Source organism: Rhipicephalus microplus, chromosome X (genome assembly GCF_043290135.1).
Source record: "Rhipicephalus microplus isolate Deutch F79 chromosome X, USDA_Rmic, whole genome shotgun sequence".
Classification (NCBI taxonomy): domain Eukaryota; kingdom Metazoa; phylum Arthropoda; class Arachnida; order Ixodida; family Ixodidae; genus Rhipicephalus; species Rhipicephalus microplus.
Window position 1 is genome coordinate 171,476,899 of NC_134710.1, and position 19,604 is coordinate 171,496,502.

The 19,604-nt window shown below is 43.9% G+C and overlaps 1 protein-coding gene across 1 annotated transcript in view; it reads left to right on the top strand.

The window, feature by feature from the left end:
* Positions 1 to 13,830, top strand: part of Dip-B (Dipeptidase B) — a 33,617-nt gene extending 19,787 nt beyond the window's left edge. The window contains exons 4-16 of the mRNA XM_037428573.2: positions 1,122 to 1,190; positions 1,254 to 1,336; positions 2,231 to 2,342; positions 2,492 to 2,622; positions 2,752 to 2,927; positions 3,321 to 3,406; positions 4,632 to 4,736; positions 7,574 to 7,649; positions 8,690 to 8,808; positions 8,892 to 8,975; positions 9,275 to 9,382; positions 11,239 to 11,370; positions 12,081 to 13,830. Of these exons, the coding sequence (XP_037284470.2) occupies positions 1,122 to 1,190; positions 1,254 to 1,336; positions 2,231 to 2,342; positions 2,492 to 2,622; positions 2,752 to 2,927; positions 3,321 to 3,406; positions 4,632 to 4,736; positions 7,574 to 7,649; positions 8,690 to 8,808; positions 8,892 to 8,975; positions 9,275 to 9,382; positions 11,239 to 11,370; positions 12,081 to 12,209 (1,410 nt within the window). The 3' untranslated portion in view covers positions 12,210 to 13,830. The remainder of the gene's footprint in view (positions 1 to 1,121; positions 1,191 to 1,253; positions 1,337 to 2,230; positions 2,343 to 2,491; positions 2,623 to 2,751; positions 2,928 to 3,320; positions 3,407 to 4,631; positions 4,737 to 7,573; positions 7,650 to 8,689; positions 8,809 to 8,891; positions 8,976 to 9,274; positions 9,383 to 11,238; positions 11,371 to 12,080) is intronic.
* Positions 13,831 to 19,604: the final 5,774 nt, after the last annotated feature.

Sequence of the window (19,604 nt, forward strand, 5' to 3'; positions counted from 1 at the left end):
TCGCCATGACTTGCATGACATGCAGCTTATGATTTCCACGTTAGGCCCTGTCGCTTATGTTTGCCATGCAGTCATATCATACCATATCAGCTTTGCAATATGTAATGTGAACGAAACCACCGCAAGAGCAGCAAGACCGTGACATGTAAATCATGACATACATATCGTGATTTGCATTTTATGACTAGTCACTTATGCTTGTCATACAGTCATGTTACACCATACCAGTTCTGGTATCGATCTCATTATCAAAAAGGCCAGGAAAGCTAAAAGTCGTAGGTGGCTAGATAGATAGACAAACACGGTCCAAATCGCCGAAGTTCGCTAAGAAATGCTTCGCATTTAGAAGAGGATACGTACTTAAAGAACAAATAAAAAGGGATGGTGCGAGCATTAGCCCGTTTGGGTGCGCCCTCGTCATTGGGCCTGTCTGCGGAGGATAAATGATTGTGATTACTGCTTGCGCTGTAATTCGAAGACTCCTGCAGCCCACGTTTGAAACGAGCACACCCACTAAACGATTTCACTTGGTATCACATGACTGTTCATTCCATTTATTTTGAATGAGTGTTTTTAATTAAATGCGCGCACGAATTTCGTTTCAGATACGTGGTCGTTAACGCTAACTTTAACAGAATCGTTTCGCGATGCTTGAACATTTGTGTACCTTCCTCTCCACCCGCATTTGTTCCTGTCGCAGTATCGGATGGATTATATTGCGTGTAAATGAAAATGTAAAAGTCTGCGCATTAATTACAAACTTTTGTCATCATTAGGAATGGTTAGAAAAGAGCGCAATGTCCATTTGCTTGTCCAGAGCAATAATTCACTGTCACATGTTAATTAAAGGAGCTCGACGCCCATACATTGATTATACATTCTTTCATGCATGTTTCTCTTTTTTTTTATCGGTGCGAAGTAACTTGCAAATGACATTCGGTGATTAAAAAATCAGTCTAAGAGATGAATAAAAGTTTCGCTTTTCTTCCCCCCCCCCCTCCACGCCTTCTTTTTTCTTTTGTTCATGTTCGTTTGCTGTTTGAATTTCACTTGTGTACGAGAAACTGTGTAGCGTGTTTGATTCCTTCGTTTTTAAAATTGTTTTCACCTTCACCTTGCAGGTAGACAAAAATGCTGAAGATGAGGTGTTTGTTCTGAATCTGCCGGAGAAGTTTAGCATCAGGCGCCTTGTAAGTATTCTTGAAGCATCTTCAAAGAGCAGTGGTTCACAGATGTTGTTTTCTCGTGATTAGGTCTATTCGCCGACCGGACCGCTCAACCGTGACTTCGACGATGTGCGTGCCTTCGCTGACGCTGCCTGCAAAGGTGTCAAAAGGTCTGTGTATAAATTTTCGTCTCTCTTCCTCCAGACATGCGAAGAGTACAGGGTTTTAACAACAGAAGCATACCACCATGATGCCAGAGTCATTATTTACGACGAGTTATCGGTGGTGTTTCGAGTAATTTCCGCAACACAGGGAAGTGATAACTGTACATTATGTTATAGCCATACCGGGCGTGTTCATAAATATGGTCGGAAATCCTTAAAAAGTAAAGGAAGCGGTATATTTTCCCTTTATAATTACATTATTTTCAGCAGCGGCCGAATTGTAAAGAGGCGTGAATTATGGCAGTCACAAAATAAATTGAATTATTTATTTTTGTCGGAGACCTACAGTATGCTCAAATAGTAGAAGAGAAGTCCTTTTTGCGAAGAGCTCATTGTCGCTAAGAAATTTTCAGTGACCTGTGGTAATTATTGCACAGTAATGGGATTCGACTAAATTCACTGGTGAAGCCGAAGCGTCGATGAGTGCAACCAGCGCATGACGAGAACAGCGTCAGAGTTCAAGAAAATGATCGCAGTGGCCTTATTTGTTCTATATTCGTTAACGTATAGTATACGTGCCAGAATCGCAAGTGAATCCCGTGCCCCGACGAAGCGAAGTCGATCGACGGTTGACATAACGACGTTAGCTCATTTTGTATGTCTCGAAAGATGTACTCTTATACTACCATTTGAGCTGACCGCATGTTTCCATTAATTAGCGTGTCAATTTAATTGCGTCAACGACGTCAGTAACGTGTCTGGTTACCTTCAGTCGTCTGTGGCTAGAGAAAAGGTAATCGTGAAAGCAGCGATAAAATATTCCATTTCTGTTATATTTTGTGGCTTTCGAGCACACTTGAAACACTATTCAGTGCAACTGACGGTCATGCGTTTTCTCAGGGCCACGGCTGCAGGCAGCACCAAGCCCCTCGTGGTTCTTCCAGCCAAGTCCGGAAGCTTCAAAAGCTATGACGTGGTCACGGTCCTTGGTACCCTCCACGGACTCTACGTGGTGAGGGCATTGTCATGAATGTATACAGCGCTGTATACTAACTGATGTTACCACTGCTCGCCTTATGCTTTCTTATTGACAGCTTCATACCAAAACTCTCATGCTCCGATCTGTCTTTTTGCTTAAAAAATGTTGCGTTTCACTTGCAGCCCTTGGAGATTCGGGAGGACGTTCCAAGCCGAAAACAAAAAGTTACTCGGCTAGGCTTCGCCAACTTCCCAGCGACCGTGCCGAACGGCGACAAGTCCTTCAAACTTGCTTTGGCCATCGAGAGAGCCAGGTTAGTGCTTTTCGAAATACAAAAAGGAAGCCGCACCTTCTGGCCAGCAGCATATCCTCATCAGTGCAGAAATATTTCGTCCTTTCGGTCTGCAAGCGTTTTGAATTATAAGCACACGATGTTCTGCAGAATCGTGTGCCGTGACATCGGCGGCAGCGACCCCGAGCGCATGGCGGCGCCCCGTGTGGCAGAGTATGTGCAGCAAGTGTTCAAGAATTCACCGGTCAATGTGGAGATCCTTGCTGACGACGGCCGCATCCTGAAAGAGTACCCGCTGCTGGCCGCTGTCAACAGAGCTACGAAAAGTATGCTACATCACGCTGCGCTGTTTGTATATATACGTTAACTACGTTTAACTAGATATATGCTCAAGTTATTTGTCTATATGCGAGTTTCTCCACAAATATGCGCACAATAGTACAGGTTCATTCTAGGTGGGTTGTGGACCTGTTACGCTATCGGCAGGTGTCGCGCTGCTAAGCACGAGGATTTGGGTTTCTTTTATTGCCTCGGCGGCTGCGTTTTCATAGGGTGAACAAAAAATGCAAGCGTACACTTAGGTGCACCTTGTAGAACACCATGTGGTATACCCGGTACACCCCACTATGGCGTGCCTTGTAATCTTCTCAGGATTTTTACACGTATATCCCCATAATTACCTGATAAATCGTGCATGAATTTCTTTTTGTTTGTTTCAGATGTTTCAAGGCATCATTGCAGGATGATACACCTCACTTACACTCCCGAGGGGCCGATCAAGAAAACACTGTTCTTAGTTGGAAAGGTAAGAATGGCTGGTCTTCGGCTTTCACCAGTTTCAATACTGCTGTCATTTATTTATTTATTTATTCATTTTACCTGCAGCGCCAACAAGGCATTACAGCAGGGGGGTATATGCAAATACATGAATAAGATTCATCATATGGGGAAAAAAAAGAAAAGGAAAAAGAGAACTGACATGAGAATAAGTAATGCTGAAAAGTGGACGGAGGGATGACCGCCACCGTGGGTCAGTAGTAGTGCATCAGACGTGTTATTCGAAGGTCGCAGGTTCGGATCCTGCTGGTGGCAAGCTACCTTTTCGCCCACTTTCCTTTCTTCACATTTGCATTACCAATCGCTACTAATAACATCCCCTATACTTTCCCTGGCATTATTGTCTGTTAGTTCTCATTAATGTTGTGCCTAGCAAAGAAAAAGAGCCCTTAAATATAGACTTTCCTTTATTCTAAAGAGAGCCATTTAAAGGGTCTCTGACCGCGTAGCTAAAACACTTCTTTCTGTTCAGCTTGTGAATAGTGTGTATAGGTGTCGGCCCAGTCGCAATCGTAAAATCAGTTACGGCACAAGTGCACAGCAATATCGATTTTCAAGTTTAAGACCGTCGCCAGACCTCCGGTTCTCATTCACGTGGCATGGAACCTCGAAGAGAAAGCCGCGCTTTAGCAAGGTGTGTTTGATGTGCGAGTTTCAAGAAAGACATCGCTTCAGTATTTCTATGCTTGTGAATAATCATCTTCCATCACATGGCTGCTCGAAAAATCGAGTATCTGACAGACTGATAAACGAATCACCATCCAAGTCAATCAATCGATATCAGTCACTGCAGAGAGGACTCTCAAATGGTATTTCAAGCTACAGAAGTCATCAAAGGAAAGCTCCCTTGTACTTTGGCAATATCATGAGGGTTGCCGGTTCAATGGAACTAATTCTAGCCAAAGTGGACGGCAAGAGGAAACGAGGTCGCGCGTGCAAAATGGCTTGATTGTGTGCTGGAGGCCGCAGCAAAAGTCTAGTTGTGCTTAAGGAATTTGCACGAAATGTATACTGATGACGTTCATGTGGTTTACAGTGTGCATGATCAAATACATTACCTACTATTTGGTTACTATGATATCTCAACGCCCGTTCCCAACGTATACAGGCACGCCAATGAGCGCGATACTTCGCGCGACATGTATAGTGGCGGTGGGCACTGACATCTGTCCGCCGCGTTGGTTCGCATGCAGGGCGTGACGTACGACACTGGTGGCGCCGACGTCAAAGCCGGTGGCCACATGGCCGGCATGCATCGCGACAAGTGCGGTGCCGCGGCTGTGGCGGGCTTCTTCAAGGTGAGACTCCCAGGGGTGATCGGAGCTGAACCCGAGCAGCGCCTCTGCCATCAGCGCCTTCGCGCTCTAACGCGGTCACCCGCGCTTACACCACGTGGAAGTGTGAATGCGCAAATTGCGTACTGTGCGACGATACACTAACGTCGTTGTTGCGAGTACAAAAAATATCCAAGGGTCTCTTACACTATGGCCAAGGTGGCTCGAAGGCCTTAGTGGCGTATTCTCGGAGTTCAACGAGCAGTGTGGCTCGTCGCGTATAATTTCGTTAGGGTGCCTCGATGCGTGCGAGCATCGAGGCACTGTAAATTTATTGCTTGTCGAGCCCCCTCTAGCATTGCGCCTCCTCGGCCAACGCCTTCGAGGAGGCCTATACATAATTCCCTGGCTAAGCGTCTTCCATCATGGGCCCCTTCTACGTTACTTCATAGCCGTCAGCATATACAGGCCAAGTGATGGACACCGCAAAGACGAAGTGAACGTGCAGCTCGAACGCCTCGAGCAGCGCTTGAGAGGTCACGTGATACATTTCGAATCGACACTGGCTTTTCGCTGAAAGCCACCTTCGCACGAGACATATAAGACTTCCACGTTAACAGTGGCCGCAGTAACAAACTCTATTAGAGCGCAACTTTTTAATTAAAAACGTATTCATTTTAATAAGACTCACCCCAATTTAACGTTTGAATTTCTTCAGTCGACTCCCCACTATGCGCATGCAAATCACCTGATCCCATAACTTTTTTTCTAATGATCTGCCAGCGACGACCTTATTTATGTTAACGTTATAACGCTATTTATATTATCTGAATGGGCAACACGCTCTCTCTTTTGTGAGGCCCGTTATGTTCTAGCACGCATAATCACCCACTTGCTTGGCTTGCTTCATGAGTCGTGCGCATCGCATAATTTAGAGCACACTCGTTTGACCTCTCATCCATAGGCCTCCGTGTTTCTGTCTTCTAACGTTCACACTTTCGCTTTCTTTTCCACAGCTTGTCATGCAACTATTATTAGCTTTCAAGTGTTCTCGTTACAGCCTCCAATTTTGTGGCTGCATGGGTTTTTATTCGCTGAATGTGTTCGTCATGTACTATCATTTGCAGTGATCGTCGTGAGCTGATCTTAGTAATCAAGAAGTGCGCCTATACTGCGTTTCAGACCGTGTTTACTTTACAGTTTGTTTTCCTTATCACAATCCACATTGCCGTGCATGCTAAGTTCGCCAACAGATAAACGTATATGATATATGATCTACTACTGACTTCCTATCACACACTTGTTTTTTCGCAAGTTCGGACCACTTTCTTTACTTAAGTAGCGTTCTCGTTTACGTGTACAAAGTGGTTGCATCTTATAATATTACGCTCAGAACACATCATTTCTGCATGACTTGAACAACGTAATCTTCTTGATGTATTGATGTGTATGCACAAAAATATATAACGCATCGTGCCTTTGCTACCATTTAGCCACCATGGTTTTGAGTACGCGGCCATACTGGGCCGTTACTTTTTGCATGGCCGCTGTATGAAAAATCCTGCGGCCGTGCCCTTTGTGCTTCGTATCTTTAACAAGTAAACGAACAGTGTTACAGTGGACAAATTCACGTGAAAATAGTCGTGTTCGTGCGTACGATGTTTGATGGCCTTATTAATTCACGTCGTGACATACAAAAACAAGGCAACATCTGCTTTACAGCCCAAAATGACGGCCCCCAGATGTTTTACGGGATATGGTCCATACGAGCATAATTTTTGAGATCAGTGTATCGACGAATAACAGCAGAGCATTGAATGCACAATCAAAACAAGTCGGATATTTTTTTGATAACTGCGTATCACTTGTCAAGCTTCCTTCGTTTCATACCGGGCGTCGGCAACCCGAGGCCCGCGAGACAGTATTATACGGCCCCGGCATGACGTCAGAAGCACTTGTCACTTCCTTTTGCAAGGTCGACTTGACATTTTGTCCTCAAATTGGGTTTTCACTAACAACCTGCGTTTGTATATTGTAATTTTGGGACATGCGCGCCGAAAAGAAGCGTCATTTCTATTCCAATTCGTACAATATTGTCATTACGCCAACTTTTTTTTCTTTTTGTCCCTCCCCCATTGGTTCGCCGTGCGGCCCCGCTGTGTCTGCTTAAAGTGGCCCTTCGCCTGAAAAGGTTGCCGACCCCTGGTCTAGATTGTGTATTAATTCCGTTTCTTATGCTGGGCGTAGTGGCTCAGTGTTATGACGTACTGCTGCTGAGCTCATTCGGGGTTGCGAGTTCGATTCCTGCCATGGTGGACACATTAAGACGAGTATGAAATGTAGAAACGTTCGTTCACCCAAATTTAGGCTCGCTTTAAACTCCGTTGCATGCAGTAATTCAAGATTAATATGCATCTACCACTATACGAGATATACTGTTGATTATTGTCGCTAAAGGGAATAAATAAATAAATAAATAAATAAATAAATAAATAAATAAATAAATAAATAAATAAATAAATAAATAAAAATTTCTATGCCCTCGGAAGGGCCTTTGTGATTTCTTTCATTTCTTTCAGATGAAAACTTCCCAGCGAGTGTTTATGTCCCAGTGAAGTAGATAAAGGATTGATTGATATGTGGGGTTTAACGTCTCAAAACCACTATATGATTATGAGAGACGCCGTAGTGGAGGGCTCCGGAAATTTAGACCACCTGGGGTTCTTCAACGTGCACCCAAATCTGAGTAAATAAAGGAGAATAATCAACGAGCAGTTGCATGGTATACTCGTGCAGCATGGTAACAAACCGTATATCAAAATCGTCAGTAATTTTTCCGTCTTCAATTCCTACTATTATAGGTGCTGAGCGAGCTTCGTCCCAAGGGCGTTAAAGTGTACGGTGCTATGGCGATGGTCCGAAACAGCATCGGCTCAGGTAAGCTGTGTTCAAGGCTTATTGCTTCACCCACAAGTGTTTTGAGCCCTGATATACAATACGTGCACGTGATAAGTGTTAAAGTTGTCCCTTTGATGTATCTAACGCGCTGCTTGATGAACAAAAAATTTAGTTGCATCTACTGTACCGCTGGCAGGACAGAACAAGCTCACACATGATACACAAGACCGTTTTCTTTTTTCGTATTTTTTTAACGAAAAGAATCGAAATAGGTTGTCGCTACCGTTAATGGGGCGAAATCATAAATGTCTTTTGTTTTGCATTGGAGGCCTTCGCGACCGCACCTCGTTTTTGTGAGCAGACAAACTATAGAGAAACATACATAGTGAACACTCCTGTAGGACCCTGCGGCCCAGCCAGTGCGCTGCTTTCAGCGCCACGAGTGGTTGGTCAGGCCCGATAATATCTTTAGCATAAATAAAACAACCAAACTTTCTTCTTTTCATCGCTGGGATTTGAACGCGTGCCCTCATGCTCCGAAAGCGAGCGTCTTCACCACTACGCCACACAACCATCCGTCCGCTAAAGGAATACATGTACAGTATTCCCTTTGTGTACAGTAAAGACGCATTCATCTAAACCACATGAATGTGCCTTTTTGTGCAAAACAAATGCAGAAAGACAACACTTTCTAGTCATACTTTACTGTTTTCTGTTGTAAAGCATTGAATGTCCTTAGTGGCACACGATGTAGAGCAGATATGAAAAATTGTACAAATTAATAAAATTTCTTCTTTGCAAAAAATTGATGCCAAACTTGGGTATTCATTTTCCTCCTAAGGAGGCTATGTCTTATCAAAAGAATAGAAGCGAGGATGGGTACGCCATCTAGCGGTTGGTCAGATCCTTTCTTGCTGGGTCATGAAAAGGCTTCAGTGGCCACTATGTATGGTATGTTTCTCTATGGACAAACCCCGATATTGCTACCACTCGTCCACGCATGCTTTACTGGAAAAGCGGCTCGCGATAGCATGCGCCGCTGCTCAGCGATGAACCAGCGGTAAAACTTTCTCGTGCAGAGTGCTACGTGTCTGATGAGATCATCACATCACGTGCGGGCGTGCGCGTCAGGATTGGAAACACCGACGCCGAAGGACGCATGGCCATGGCGGACGCTCTTTGCGAGTGCAAGGAAAAGGTGATGCTCGATGTCGAAGCTCCCCCCTCTTTTGTTTTTGTTTCCCCTCTGTGCCGAAGTGACACTCCTCGTTGCCGTTACAGGCACTGAACGAAGTGAACCCACGCATATTCACCATCGCTACCCTGACTGGACACGCATGCATCGCTGTTGGAGACGGCTATTCGGTAAGCGTCTCGCTTGGAGCTAGCGGCCTCGGCGGCGCCCAACAGCGACTCCGTGTCAGCTTATCGGTGTTGCGCTGCTGATCTAGAGGACGCGGGTTTGTTTTCCAGTCACAGCGGCTGCGTTTTGATAGGGGCGAAGTGTGAGACCCCACTCGTGTGCTTTGATTGCGGTGCACATTAAGGAATCCCAGTTTGTCAGTTTAAATCCGCAGTCTCACGTTCCTCGTAATCTCATCGTAGTTTTTGGCACGCATAACCGCGTAAGTTAATTGCATTCAACCTCTTTGCTTCTGTTCCAGATCATCATGGATAACGGCCCAGCCCGTTCGAACGCCGTGAGCACCACCGTGCAAGCTGCAGGTGACGAGATCGGAGACATGTTCGAAGTGTCCACAGTTCGCCGTGAGGTCAGCCCTATTTAGGCTTCCTGAACTTCTTTAGGTCGCTTTTGGGTCTGTCATATACAGAAGACGTTCTTGTAATGGGTCGAAATCATTCTTAGGAGAACGTGATTCAAGGTGTCGTGCTTTTTTCACTACAGCACAGATGAAAACATGAACAAAAAGACAGGTCAGCCTTCACACCAGGCCTGTGTTGCCATGGCTGCTGATTTATCAGTATATTTACTGATTTTATATTTTTCTGCTGATTGAGTAATAAGGTTTTCGAATCTAGCTACTACAGTTCTGTATATTCTACAGAAATTATCGCAGGCGTGACTACTTTTACAGCGTCGTGTTTGATTTCACATGATACCATGTGGTGACGGAAGAGGGACAACCATCACCTCGATCAAATGACAAAGCAAAATAATTGCTAAAATTGCGTAAGTCAGTGTATTTTCCAAACGAACAGCTCTGACACAGAATAGCAGACATAAATTCTATATTTTTTCTCTATCAACACGTGTTTCTACTTTCCCGTTTTGTGGTTTCTCTCTTTCGCTATGTACGCCGTACACCTTAATTCGACGAGTGATTATACCACAGTGCGCCCCCTTCGCTGGAATGTATAGGTATGAAGAAGCACTAAACAAGCCGAGAGCGTCAAATGAGCCTTTTAGCAGCTGGTTGCGTGTGTAAAGTACTCTTGGAGAAAAGCCACTCGCAGGTTTTTGGAATCGCAACGACATTTCGCAAAATATTACAGCAAATGTGTGAGGAAATGAAGTTTGCAAACGAAATAGCCTTCGACCATGGCTAGACTACAGGAGGAAAGTATTTTTTTCCATGCTACACTCCTCTGCTTTTCCTCTCTGCCACCATTTTTCTTGGTATACAAAATTAACAGAACTTGCCCACAGGCGTGACATTCAGGCAGTGCTTTTTGAAAAGCCTTTATAGCTCCGAGGCACTCTCCCTGGAATGTGGAGGTATGAATGTACGTCGAGGGAGACAATCATTTTAGGCACGAAAATGATAGGGAAAACATGGCAACACGACAGGAACATTAGCTACGTGGTATAAACTTTTAAGAGAAACAGCGCGCGAAGCCGTAAGACGAAGAATCGGTTATGAATGTATTATAATGTAATAATTCTTGGCGTTTAACATCCCAAAACCACGGCAAGATTATGAGATACACTGTAGTGGAAGGCTGCAGAATATTTGGCCACCTCGGGTTCTTTATTATCTATTAAATCGAAGCACCGGCAATGTAGAGCACTCTCAATTGTGGGTACAGATCCAGACAGCGGGTAAAGATGTGCAGAACTATTTCGTCTCCACTAAATTTTTATTGTGTACTTCCAAGATGCCATTTTAAGAAGAGGATCTGCTGGGGCTGTTCATTGCTCATCACGCACTTCCCATGAGCTGATCCCCTCTCAAAAAAATGCTGTGCCTGCCCCTACTTGCAAGTGACTCTGCCAAACTCTCAATCCGCCCGTATTCTTCAGAAGGTGGCTCATCGTGTCTGTTTTTCCGTCTGCAACACTAAATCTTCAACCTGCTGAGTGCAATCAGAAACATTTCTACATTTAATCAGTCTTCAATCACGCTAGGTTACACCTTCGGGAAACCGGTCATTTCGGATTCATTATTACAACTCCGTGAAAGCTATATAACTCTACAGTAAATTACTAATATCACCGCTGAGTCTGCGATGCAAAAACTGTGCGCAGATTGAAATTTAAACATCTAATAATTTCTACTAATATTTCATAAAAGATCTGCTACTATACACTTATGTGTCGTGTCAACACTGCAACTTCGGGCATGCTCTTGTTGTACATTCGTTGCTAACATTATTTGCTTCTGCACAGGACTTCAACTTCGTGTGTGGCCCGTCTGAGTACGAAGATCTGATTCAGTGTAACAACGAGCCGTCGTCGCGTACTCCGAGGGGCCATCAAATGCCAGCCGCTTTCCTCATTAAGGCATCGGGCCTGGACAAGGTTTGTCTCCGTTGCACAGCCATTTTATCAATTTGTATATGACGCAGTCGTTGCGCTATCAGAAAACCACTGTCTTCAAGGAATGTGACTACACTGATAAATTTTTCTATAGACTACGTTGTTATTTTTTACAGTGTTTTATTTTTACAAGCCTGTCTATGTAGTTCGTACAGTGAAAACGCGGAGGCCACTACGCTAGTGGGACTGTGCTATCCCCACGTTCCTGCGGTAATATAACTCGGACCACGTTATAACAGGAACTTAAAAAAATTAGCTTGTTGGTTTGGTCGAGATGACATTATAGCAGCGCTGCGGCGCTGTACACGACGAAGACAAGACGGGGCGACTGGCCTCCGTTCCGTGCTTTCTTCGAGCGTTTTCCTTTCTACTTTTTTCTTATTCGTTTTTTTCGCACTGCTAGATTTCCAACGTGGGTGACTGCCGTTCGAAGCCATTAAACAGTTTCACGTGGTTATACCTGGTCATACTTGCTCCCACAGCTGCGAAGTGCCGTGTGCGTGGAAGCTTGCATGCTTCCAATAGCGTGCATTTTCCACGGGCATTGCAATAGGTGTATATGCTGGCATTGCCCGGTATTAATTTCAGCCGCAAAATGTCTGCTCGTTGCCTCAGCACTCGAGCTATAGGGCCTCTGTTTCGATGCCCACGTTGATGTTGTGCCCATAAACTGGAACTGCGTTTCTTCGCAGCACGGCCTGGACTCCGAGCGACCGCTCTGCTACTCGCACATCGACATCGCCGCCAGCTCCGGACCATTCCCAGGTGTGCCGACCGGCGCTCCCATCGCGGCTCTTACTCAGGCTTTTCTTGTGGAGTGAATCTGCGGGACTTCTTTCACGGACAACCGTTGAGATGCATTACAGGCCAGATTAGTATACGCAAACGCCAGCCGGAGCTGCAAATGAGATTAGGTCTGTTTTGTGATTCGCCCAGTGGCCAGTAATTTTTTATAAGTATGATTTACAAGCTTTATTTTATACCCATCGAATGAATTTACTCAATATAGTTTTTATCAATTGGAGATATTTTTAATCGTGTCTTTGTACTTAAGAACTAAAATAAAAATATTGGGACTGTGCTCTTCTTGAAACGAGTTGCACGTACTCGATTCGTTGATGTGGAAACTGAACAACACGTGAAATGTTACTAGGGTTACAAATAACAAAACTCTTGCGTCATAATGTAAATTGTTTTCCTCCCTCTCTCTTCGATGCTGATAGAGGGAGAGAGAAGGACGGTTGAGGAAAGGTGATGCTGTTATGGCGCCCAAGGGAAAATTAACTTTACATGTTCGCATGATTACATCAGACCGTATACGTACGCCAGACTGAGTTCAAAAGCGAAAAACGTTTTTTTTTTGTGATGTTACTATAGTTCATGAGATCATAAGTATGGTTAGCCGAACAAAAGGTTAAACATGCAGGCAAATGAGGATGTACGTGAACGTTTAAGGAGACAGTCGCACGAAACATCGATTTCGCTGATATATAGCTTCAACCCTGCAAAATCCTTGCTTATTTCGCATTCCGCGATGTCTATCTGTAATAACAGCAGAAGCCAAGGCTCAACTACTCAAATTACACAAATTATTCGGCCTAGCTTGTAAGTGCGGCATCAACTCGTACTCGCTGACTGCTTCGCATGAAATCGATTCCCGGTGCGCGGAATCTGTTGGCATTTCTTGCGGGAGATCTGTTTATGCCAACCGTCCTTTGTAATCGGCGAACAGAAAAAAAAAAGCCGTAATTATGCCATCATGAACCGGCACGCGCTATCGCCCTCTTCATCGTCTGATTCGCTCCTCGGTACATGGGCGCCGAACTGTTTGTTGTGGGATCGAATAACTATGACGGGTGAGAGGACGAGTGCAGAGAGAATGAGAGAGAGAGAGAAACGTAAAGAGAAATAGATGCATTGTTAGCGAATTAAGCTCGTCATGATCCGAAGGCGAACATTGTAACCAGTCGGCTATCCAGGCAAGCTAACGAAGTATAGTATAGCATAGCAAGAATTCGGGAAAGTGAAGTGCAGGGGAGGAGGAAAGATGTGGAGAAAGGAGAGAGTAAAGCATAGCATAGAAATGCGGAGAAAGATAAAAGGTGAAACAGAGAGAGAGAAATAGAAGGAACGAGACATCGAAACAAATGTATACTATACAGAAAGAACGAAATAGAAAAAAAAGCGATGAAGGAAGAAAGAGAAAAAGAAATAAACACCGTGATGCTGCGCGGTTTCTTTAGGCTTCGAACTACTAGTGCGAAGCCTACTTAATTATTTTTCTACTCTTGAGGTCCATGACTAATGATACTAAGAAAATCTCTCCGCAAACATGGCCTTTGCCGGCTCAGTCCGTTGCAGTTTGTTAAAAATACCATAGTTCGCCGCGATCCGAGTGCTCAGATGTTTGTCTTTGTCTAAATAAAAGGGATTGCTCCAGGATTGTCGTCACCTTGCTGCTTTTGAGTTAGCCGAAACCGGCGTGTACACCCCTATGTATAGAAAGAGGAAGAAATTAATCGACAGCACCGGTCTTCGCCGCCGCACAACTCCTGAACTCGGTGATCACTTCTCGAGCCTTTCTTTAAGAAGTGAGGCCTGGATGAAATGGCAACGTGGCTAGATGCATGATAAACAAAAAAAGCAAAAAGTTCGAATAGAACGTGAAGAAAGAATAAGGACTACCGCATTCCTGAATTTACTTACGAAGGAATTGCATTTTCATCACTTATTATTATTATTTTTGTTACGTATTATTTGGCGAGACGCTTTTCGCTTTTGAAGCAGAAAGAAAAAGAAACAAGTGGATAGATTCCTTAAATGCTGCATTACCCTAGTCAACCTGCGACCCGTTATTGACCTCATTCCCAATACGTCGGTAAATTGAGCCTTGTGTAAGCACTTGATAGCGGCCGGCAATCGTGCCACAATAACGAGACATAATTACGTGCCTCATACTTTAGTGTCTACAGATACGAACTTGTGCAGTATATCAAGACCAAACAAGTACAAGAGGAAGCACGATGAAGAGATATGTGGTTGTCTCACACTTCACAGGAGTACAGAACAACGCGAGTTCCTTGAACCAAAGAAATACTATAGTCGCACAAAAGGAATAAACTTGAAAGACAAGACTGCACGTGGATGGGGAATGACATAAAGGGCTAGGTGAGTGCATACGCGTATATAAGTTCTGCTGAATGCCAAACGCATACGTCACTCTCCATACTACATGTGCGCAAAACAGCCGAAACAGCAGCAAAATGAAGCCCAACGAACATCATGCGACGCATAAGTTGGATAAATCTCGTTCTTGGAGTTTCGTTTAATTTTTGAACGCCCTCGAGCAACTTTAAATAAAGAACAAGCCTCTAGTGTGTTCGCTCAGACACTGAGCCGACGTCCCTGTCGACTGCCCTGGGTACTCAGGCGATGAGAGTGAGAAAAAGCAGAGGAAAGACAACGATGCTATAGCCAAGTGATATTTCAAGTTGGTTGCCCTGTACATGTGAAGGGTGACAGGTAGCGATGATCGAAGTAAAGGGGCTGCTTGTGAACCTAGAGAGCGAGATAGAAAGAAAGAAAAGAAAGAAGAGAGAATAAAAGTCCCGAACCGATAAGTGAAAGTAACGATTATCGTCCTCCAGCGTCGCTTGGTGTTCTGCAAAGCGTTTGCAGACGGTCCAAGGCGTTCATGAAACGTGGACAACTGTGTGTACGACGTGAACGTGTGAGTGATCACCGAAGCACGCTGACACTTACTGTATGACGGTCAGAGCGGTGACATGACGATTGATTTTATTGTAGGGGTGTATGAGTGGAGAAATTTTATCTTGAATCGAATCGTGCCGAAAAGTAGCTAAGAATACCGAATATCGAATCGAACGACGACTCGAATATCAAGTACAAAAGATGTTATTGAAAATTGAAAGAAAGAACAAAGCAATGAAATCTGTTCATGTTCTCGAGCAGATAACGCGGTGAGTGACTGCTATCGGAAGACTACAAATTGTGTTGCAGAAACACAAGCTATTCCACATGACCTGGCTTCAGGCTCCCTCACCGTGATGTTGCGATGTTTAGGGCTCACCTGGGAACGATAATGCTGTGCTTCTTTGTTATTAGCACTCTCGGACCGAAAATGTTTGGGCGCCCGTTTGCAGAAGCATTTTAACTGTGCACCGGAGTGACGAGAGTTCCTAACTAGTGGTGCCATGTGGCAGTGGTGTCTGCACGGCGCGAAGAAATTATAACAAGTGAAGCCAATTCTCGAAGTCTGGACGTTTCTTGCGGTGTACGCGACCGCAAAGAAGTCCGCGCCTTCGTTTCAGAAGCGAAGTTACGAACGGCTTGACGTTTTCTCACGTGTTTGTTTTTAATGTGCGAAAATGACGTAACCTTTATTAAAATAAGCATGCCCTCGTTTTTCTACCAGGGTACTAGTGATACACTTTGTGAAAGACCTATACACTGCAATGGCGTTAGCGTTAATTTTAGCCGCACCTGCAGCTCTCCCCAAGTTGCACCATTAGCCTTTGTCACGTGTTAGATGTTCGTCCTGTCCAGTTATTCGAAACTTCAAATACTAGTCATTCAAAAAGCGAGTTGAATCATTCGATTAGGTACTATCCGATTTGAATTCGAGACTCGAATATTCGCACGCCCCTGATTTATAGCATTCCGCCGAAGAGTCGTTATGGACTGGTCCAGTCTTGAAGGCACCGGAACATTTGGGTAATCCGGATATCTTCCACTTTGATAGTCAACTTGTAGTTATCCTTTCACATACGTGGAGGTCATTCAATCTTTGCCAGTATCCCTCTTTGTTTCAATTATGTCGAAACACAGAAGCACGGAACATTTTTGATACAGAAGAAGGTTGCACTAGGTGGCTGTTCAAATACCGAAATTCGGGGTCACTTGAACATTTCCGTTGTTCACTGGCTACCATCGTCTTTTTCATAGAGGCCCATTATAGAAATAAATAAGTAAGGCAGCTTCGCGGTAATGGTACCAAGCGTGAAGGAAGTGCAAAACTGGTAGACCTCCTTTGCATCTCAGTTTTCTTTTTATTGCTTGATCTCTTAAGTTGTCTCTTTTCTGCGTCTGTTTATTTACTTCTAATCCTTTTTTTTTCTATATCGCTCTTTATTTTTTTCTCTTTCTTGCTTTTTCCACTGAACCACAAAAAAGCTGACTTTACCGCCATCAACAATGGCCTGCGATCATTTTCGAAAACCTTAAAAAACTTTTCATGCAGGTCTGTTAGTGCAAACTGGACAACTTACAACGATAAATTAGTGGAACTAAGACAAGCTCAAATACCCCGCATAAAACTACGTGTGAACAAATCAGAACCTTGGTTTCACAGGTTTCTTCTAACGCTAAAAAAAAAAAAAGAAGTGTATTTTCAAGATTGCCAAGAGAACAGGCACTGAGGCATCACGAAAAAAAAAAAAACACAGGACGTTGGAAATGGAACACTGTAACGCCACTCATATCACAAAAAAAAACAAAAAAACAATTTGATTGACACGACCTTCCCTCCCTCGTTAAAAGCAATCCCAGAAAGTTTTGGCAGATGACCGCTCCTCCGTATACCCATGATGACATAGCGTTATTGGACAGTAGGGAGAATCCTGTTGCACCGGAGGACTGCTCAAGTATGCTTAATAATTATTTCATGGTAGTGTTTAGCAAAGAAGACCACTCTAATATGCCGCTGCCTTCTGAAGTAAGCTATCAGTATATGACACCAATACTCATTATCTCCCAAGGTATATCATCGTTGATCAACTTGACTGATATGGGGGGTTTAACTTCCCAAAACCACTATATGATTATGAGAGACGCCGTAGGGGAGGGCTCCGAAAATTTTGACCACCTGGGTTTCTTTAACGTGCACCCAAATCTGAGCACACGGGCCTACAACATTTCCGCCTCCATCGGAAATGCAGCCGCCGCAGCCGGGATTCGATCCCGCGAATCGTTGATCAACTTAAATTATCGAGTAGTTCTGGCATAGATGCCATAAACACCAAAATCCTGAAAAACACCGTGAGAGTCTCTAGCAGTATCTTGTCCTACATATTTGAACAATCCCTATCAGCAAGTGAGATCTCCGATGATTGGCAGGTGGGAAAAGTTATCATCCGTCTTTAAGACTGGTGATAGGCGATGCGTCCCTAACTACAGACCTATATCACTAACAAGTATACCCTGAAAAATGATCGAACACAACATCGCTTCCAACTCCGCACAATTTTTAGAAAAAAAAAAAAAGACTTCATTTTTGCAGATCAGCATGGTTTCAGGATAGGACTGTCATGTGAAACACAGCTCATCGAATTCAACCATGAACTACACCACAATACGGATGATGGCTTCCAGACAGAGTATATTCATTGACTTTTCCAAAGGCTTCGATCGCGTAGCCCATACCCTCCTCATAGCTAAACTCTCTTCTTTACATTTTGATTCGTTAACAACATCGTGGATACAATTTTTTTTATTATCTCGCAAGCAATTCAAAGTCATGTGGCAATCATTTTTCTGAGTTAAGTGACCTCACATCTGGAGTCCCACAGGGAACTGTTTTAGGCCCTTTATTGTTTTTAATTTTCATCAATGACCTCCCCGACGAAATTGCATCCAATATCAGGTTATTTGCGGATGACTATGTGGTTTACCGTATTACCGTAAGATTTTCTTTAGCACTGACCACATTGCCTTACAGCAGGATCTTGATGGGATCAGCTCCTGGTGTTTATCCTGGCAAATGACCCTTAACTCGGACAAATGCAAGTTGCAGAAGGGTTTCTTGAAGAACCAGTTGGTACATAATACTGAGGGCTTGTATCGCATGTTTAATCTTTCTCCGCCCGTTTTTTGCGCTGTTCCTTTCAGTAAAATGAAAGTTACTTTCAGTCATAAACGTACCAACTCGGCATTTGATCAATCGCTTAGCAACCATTCCGTAAGCCAGACATTTGTATACAAATAATTAGGTATTCATCTGACATCAGACTTGCCTTGGTCCAACCATATAAAAAAATAACCACAAGGGCCTCTTGTCGCTTGGTTATTTGAAACGAAATCTCCGGAAAGCTCCGTCAACGACTCTATCATCATATAGCCCGTCCTCAGCTGGAATTTGCATCGTCCGTGTGGTCTCCTTATCAAGCATACCTGATTAATTCACTCGAATCTATACAAAATCGTGCGGCTCGTTTCATCGTCAGTGATTACAGGCGCGCTTCAAACGTGTCTGATATCAAATCGAAGCTATAACTTCCATCGTTGGAGTCTCGTAGGACCATCGCACTCATCAGTCTCTTTCATAAGGTAATCTGCATTCAACACCCATCTACACTGCCGCTTACCCGTGCGGATCGTATATCTCATCGTCTTCACAATCATCGAAGCTAGAAGAGCCTGTTCGGTCAAACAAAGGTTTTAAATTTATCGGCGTTACCTCGTGCCATAGAATACTGAAACAATCTTCCAGATAAAATTGTTAGTATACGGGACCCTAAAAGTTCATAAAAAGCTACATATTGTGTTTTCATACTTTTTTATTGTTTTTGTTTTTTCTCACATAGCCTCGACTTTCAGCTTGTGCAAAGGATGCTCGTTCTTGTTTAATTGTTATGGTCGAAATCAAGTGTTTTTTTTTTCGCGCAGTTCGTCGGGCGCGTCCACCTTTTTTACTAACAAAGTGTTCAGTATATTGAAAGATTTGTATGTAGTATGTACTTCGTACAACTGCCTGTTCCTGCATTCACTAACTCACGATCTGTGCTGTTTAAATTATAATGTATGACTCCCCTCACACAATGTTCCAATTTTTTTTCTCTCCATTTCTCTTTCTCCCTCTCATTCCTTCTACGCTACGGTGTACTCTCCCAGCTCACCTTTTCCCTCCTCTTTACCAGCACTTCCCCTTCCTTCCTTGATGTACAATACTATGCAAGTTTGCTCTGCTAGCGTGCCTGGATGACTGAGTGGTTACGACGCCCACCTTCCGATTGTGGGTGCACGGATTCGATTCCCGCCTCGCCCAAAAAAGAAAAAAAAAATGTATCGCGAGATGATAATTTTTGTTTCTCTTTGTTTCTTTTCATTTTTTTCTCACTCTCTCTGTACTCGTTGTCTCACTGTCACGACTCGGGGCCGAAGCTCCTCCCAAGCTGGCACGGAAATGGGCCTTCGGTGTA